Source organism: Quercus robur, chromosome 7 (assembly GCF_932294415.1).
Source record: "Quercus robur chromosome 7, dhQueRobu3.1, whole genome shotgun sequence".
Lineage (NCBI taxonomy): Eukaryota > Viridiplantae > Streptophyta > Magnoliopsida > Fagales > Fagaceae > Quercus > Quercus robur.
Window position 1 is genome coordinate 20,248,026 of NC_065540.1, and position 4,887 is coordinate 20,252,912.

General features: G+C 35.8%; 1 protein-coding gene across 1 annotated transcript; it reads left to right on the forward strand.

The window, feature by feature from the left end:
• Window positions 1-1,072: 1,072 nt before the first annotated feature.
• LOC126692695 (glutathione S-transferase U8-like) lies at window positions 1,073-2,546 on the forward strand. The gene is made up of 2 exons (XM_050388390.1): window positions 1,073-1,441; window positions 1,919-2,546. Exons 1-2 carry the CDS (start codon window positions 1,130-1,132, stop codon window positions 2,276-2,278), a joined length of 672 nt encoding a protein of 223 aa, XP_050244347.1. The 5' UTR covers window positions 1,073-1,129; the 3' UTR covers window positions 2,279-2,546.
• Window positions 2,547-4,887: the final 2,341 nt, after the last annotated feature.

Sequence of the window (4,887 nt, forward strand, 5' to 3'; positions counted from 1 at the left end):
ATGTCATTAATGCTTGAAGTCTTAAAGCATTTTTAGTTATTTTTAGATGCATGACTAACTTGCTGATCTTACATAACTCAATAAACATAATTAATTTCCAAAATTTAAATAAAACTCCAAATGAACGATGCTCTTAATAAACCTCTTACAATATCTAAAATCCACAATTTAGAAATAATCTCCAAGTACTACAAAATCTAAAGCAAAATTGACTAACTTGCTAATCTTACATAACTCAATATAATATGAGTTATAATATGTGTGATGCGAGAATTTAATATAATATGTGTGATGTGAGAATTTTTGTAAATTGACTTTAATTAATAGAAGTATTATTTTCTTCTTATTTAATGAATACAAAGAAAAAACTTATAAAATAGTATGTAATAAGGGCATAAGAGTAATTTATATAAATTACATTTTCTATCCTTCTACTTTTCTCTTCAACCAAACAAAAGTGTTTTTCATCCCTCCATTTTTCAATCCCTCCAACCAAGCATACATGAGAAAAAATTAAATTTTTTCTATCCTTTCATTTTTCCATCTTCCAGACTAAACTAACTCTAAATGTTGCAAGTTTACCCCTCTCTCTCTCTCTTTTTTTCTTTTTTTCTTTTTTTAACTAAAAATTTTCCCATGTTAGGTAAAGACTATGAGGGAACTACAGTACGGCTTAGTATCCCACCACCCCATATAAATTAAGTGGACTGGATGAGCCACATGACCCAAAGGCAGTCGACTTTGCTAGTATTATACAGTAGTTAGTTTAGTCCATTGCTCTAGAGCCTTCCGAAAGACTACATTCTGTTTCTGGCTGAGGTCATCCGTCAGCTCAGCCATTGCTGAGATCATCAATGAACTATGGCCTGGATTTGCCATTATTGACATTCCAGCACTTACCACAACTGCTTGGCGAAAAGGGAAAATTTGACACTGAATTTAACCACGTCCTATGTTAGCATCAAGATTCAAACTTATGGACGAATTCAAGTTGGGTTTTTACTCTTTAAATATAAAAATCATGCATAGGCTCTATAAAAAGGGCATCAAACCCAGAGGGTAGAGCCAAGCCTTTGAAATTTGAATCTCATTACAAACTCTGTAAAGTGCAGTAACAAAGAGTGTCATTATGGCCGAAGAAGTATTGGTGATTGGTGCGTGGCACAGCCCTTATAGTCGCAGAGTAGAGATGGCTTTGAAGCTGAAAGGAATAGATTACAAATACATTGAAGAAGATCTAACTAACAAGAGCCCTTCCCTCCTCAAATACAACCCAGTTCACAAAAAGATTCCCGTGCTCGTACACAATGGAAAGCCTGTGGCCGAGTCACTTGTTATTCTCGAATACATTGATGAGACCTGGAAAAATCATCCCATCTTGCCCAAAGATCCTTATGAGAGAGCCAATGCACGATTCTGGGCCAAGTTCATAGACGAAAAGGTAAAATACCATTTACTCTTAAAGCTTCTTTCAATTGTAAATTTGTAATGTAATAAACAAACATTTTATTTTTTATATTGGATTAAAATTGTATTTGAGCCAATATTTTTTTGTGTGGTTGCTTTAATACTCCTCTCATGTGGGCCTAAGAGGTGAGTTTTTTATTTTATTTGAAATAGAAGGAATGGTGTAAATAGAGTTCAATCTCATGACTATTTGATTTCCTATGTTACATATATTTACCTATTATTCTAAAAGTTTAAATTATTAAAAAATAATTAATTTAATTATTTAGTCATTATTTTAATAACGTACCCAGAGGCTTTAATGATAAGCCATGTATTCACTGATTATCTATTTGTGGTTTTTTTTTTTTTTTTCTTTGGTATAAGCACTCATTAGAGAAGCAATTTTTTTAACCTATAAAAATAGACTGCGAGTCACGCTAAAATTTGAGTTCTCTCTTTCTTTTTTTAGTGCTTGCCTGCAATACTTAAAGCTTGTTGGGGTGAAGATCAGAAAGAGCGCGAGAAGGCTGCGGAAGAGTTATCTAAGCTTCTACAATTTCTAGAAAATGAGCTCAAGGGAAAGAGGTATTTTGGTGGAGAGACTATTGGACTGCTAGACATTGCTGCTAACATGATAGGCTACTGGCTTGGAGTTCTTGAAGAAGCTTCAGGGGCATCAGAGTTGTTGACAAGGGAGAAATTTCCCAAACTTTTCAATTGGGCTAATGAGTTTGTATGTGTAAGTGCCATCAAGGAAAGTCTACCTCCAAGAGACAAACATGTTGCCTTTATGCGAAAACGCTTTGGGATGGTTAATGCTTCCAAATAGATGAACTTATACTCGCCACTCACAATAGGTGCATTATTACTGCATAATAATTGACCGCTTTGTCATCAATTGGGTTCTTTGTACTTTGCAATTTCTTGTGATTTGTCTGTAGACTGTAGTAAAAAGAGTTTGTTTGAGCCTTTGAGAGTTTGAGCCCTGTCCTTGCTTACCCTGTTGCAGTTTTTCTATGAAGTTTTCTCCACTCTTGGTTGTTCTGTCAATAAAAGTTATGTAAAAGAAGTACTATTATCTAGTCTTCAACAATCAACATCGCATTTGAACTTTTCCCTATCATCAATATTTCATCAGTTTTCTTTTCTTTCTTTTTTTTTTTTTTTTTTCTTTTGGGTATAAAGGATACTGCATTAAAAAGAACTAAACAATCAAGGTATTTACAGGGCAGCGCCTGCTTAAGTACAAACCAGATAAATCAAAGTTAAAAAGAGAAAGCAAATCCACAGGCGGATTTTCAAACAGAATAAAATCTTGTAAAATAGAGGGTAAATATTTCAATTGACTGGAAATTGAGGTATGGGACCATTCCTTTTTCTTTTCGGAAAATGTTTAAAGGTTGACTTGGATGCACTGGGATAAAGCACGCTATTGGAGCGTTTTCCATCCAAGCGATGGTAATGTTGGCTCTTCCAGTCTTGAACTTTCTCACTGTTTGGACTAGGTCATTTTCATATGTTTACATTTGTTTAAAAATAAAAATAAAAATACAACTATAGTTAGAAAAAAAATATTTAAAGAAGTTACTGCTAACCAAATATATAAAATAAATAAATCATGTCATCAAAAAAATATATATATAATTAATCAAAATACCTGGACTCTTAATACAAGAACATATTAAGTAGTTTAAACACCCTTATATTACTCTAGTCTCGTTAAGAAAACTTACTCATAAATATGCAATCAGAATTATACATTAATTAATAAAAAAGCCACCGTCAAGAGCTTTATAGTTTAGTGGTTGTTGAGGTCTGAAAAAGAAAGGGCCATAATAAAATAAGCCCAAAACAGAAGAACAAGTCAAGCCCAAAAGAAAAAATTCAGGCTAAGCCCAAAGCAATAGATACGGATGACTCATGGGGGAATAAAAGGAAGGCCCAAAGGATCCTGGAGCCCAGAAAAGAAAGAAGCGTCCAAAAAAGAAACCACGGCAAAGTGTAAAGAAGCAAGGATCCTCAATAAGCGCAGATCCCTTCAAGCACAAATAAAAAGGAAGACTGGGACAAATCGATAGAAAGAAGACAGAAGAAGAAAAACAAGAAATAAAAGACGCGAGCGACCTCTCAATGGCACAGACAGAAAAGGACCTCAGGGAACCAGGACAGGGAAAAAGAATGGTAACAAATGACTTTCAAAAATAGCAGAACAGGATTCCGCCCAAAAAGGAAAGAAAGGGAAAAGAGGAAGACGCCAGAAATGGGGATGCAGAGAAGGGCATACCTCAGCACGTCCCAAAGAGGATGGCCAACCAAAAGCTTTCGAAGGAATCAGAACCAAGAGAAGGAAAGAATGAGAGAAAACGGAAAGGGACTTACCGAGGCGATGGAGACAGAGCATGCTCTGTTTGCAAAAGAACAAAACAGGGGAACCAACGGTTCCCCGGGACGCCCAGAAAACTCCACTATAAAAGGAGGGGATGGGTTGTGAAGAAGGCAGCGAGAAAAAAAGAAAGAAACACAAGAAAGAAGAAATTCTCTAGGAAAAACTATCAGAAAAATCTGTGCAGAAAGAAAATACTAAGGGAAAACAAATACTGCTTCCCGATATCCTGTAAAGGCCACTATGGCACATACTCGGATCCAACGAGAATCAAACTTCGCAAGTTTTGAAGGCTGAAATAGCCATTCAAGGCTGCAATTTTTGAGCTTGATTGGACCTTGTATCACGTCCTAGTGAGCTTTCTGTAATCAAACAGATAATGTCTTAATGAAATACTGTTTCATAACTCCCAGGATCCCCACAGCACTCTTTTTTTATCGTCTTGCTAATCCTGTTTTTCTTTCTTTCTGAACTTACGTTGTTAATTTTTGGCACTCTTCGATATCCTTGTTTGTCATTTTTTTCTGTATGTTGTCAGGAGTATTCTCTGTATTCACTTGATTCTTAAACAGCTTGTTAGCTGCGGTGAGTCAAGGCCCGGTCCACCAAATCCTTTCCTTTTCATTCAGGCTCGGGATCCTTGGGCCTGAGTATCCCGAAAAAGACACTCTCACAGTGGTTTACTTTTTTTTTTTTTTTTTTTTGAGAATTCATCTTCATCTTATTAGAAAAGAAATCAGCCAAAGTCGGCTAAAAGTACATCCAAAACGGGTGGTGGAACATCCTCCATCCACACTAACACACCATCAATAGTTTTTGCGAATTTGGCTAAAGAATGAGCAACTGAGTTCCCCGATCTACGGGTATGAGAAAATGAAATGCAATTACAATAAACTAAAAATTGCTTGATGGAAGAAATCAAATGGCCAAAAGAAGAAAAAGAGTCTTCTTTTTTCCTTAAGGCTGAAATAACCACCTCGGAGTCTCCCTCGACAATAAAAGAGGGTAGATTGAGGTCCATAGCAAGGGTGATAGCTCGAACAGCTGCAAGAGCT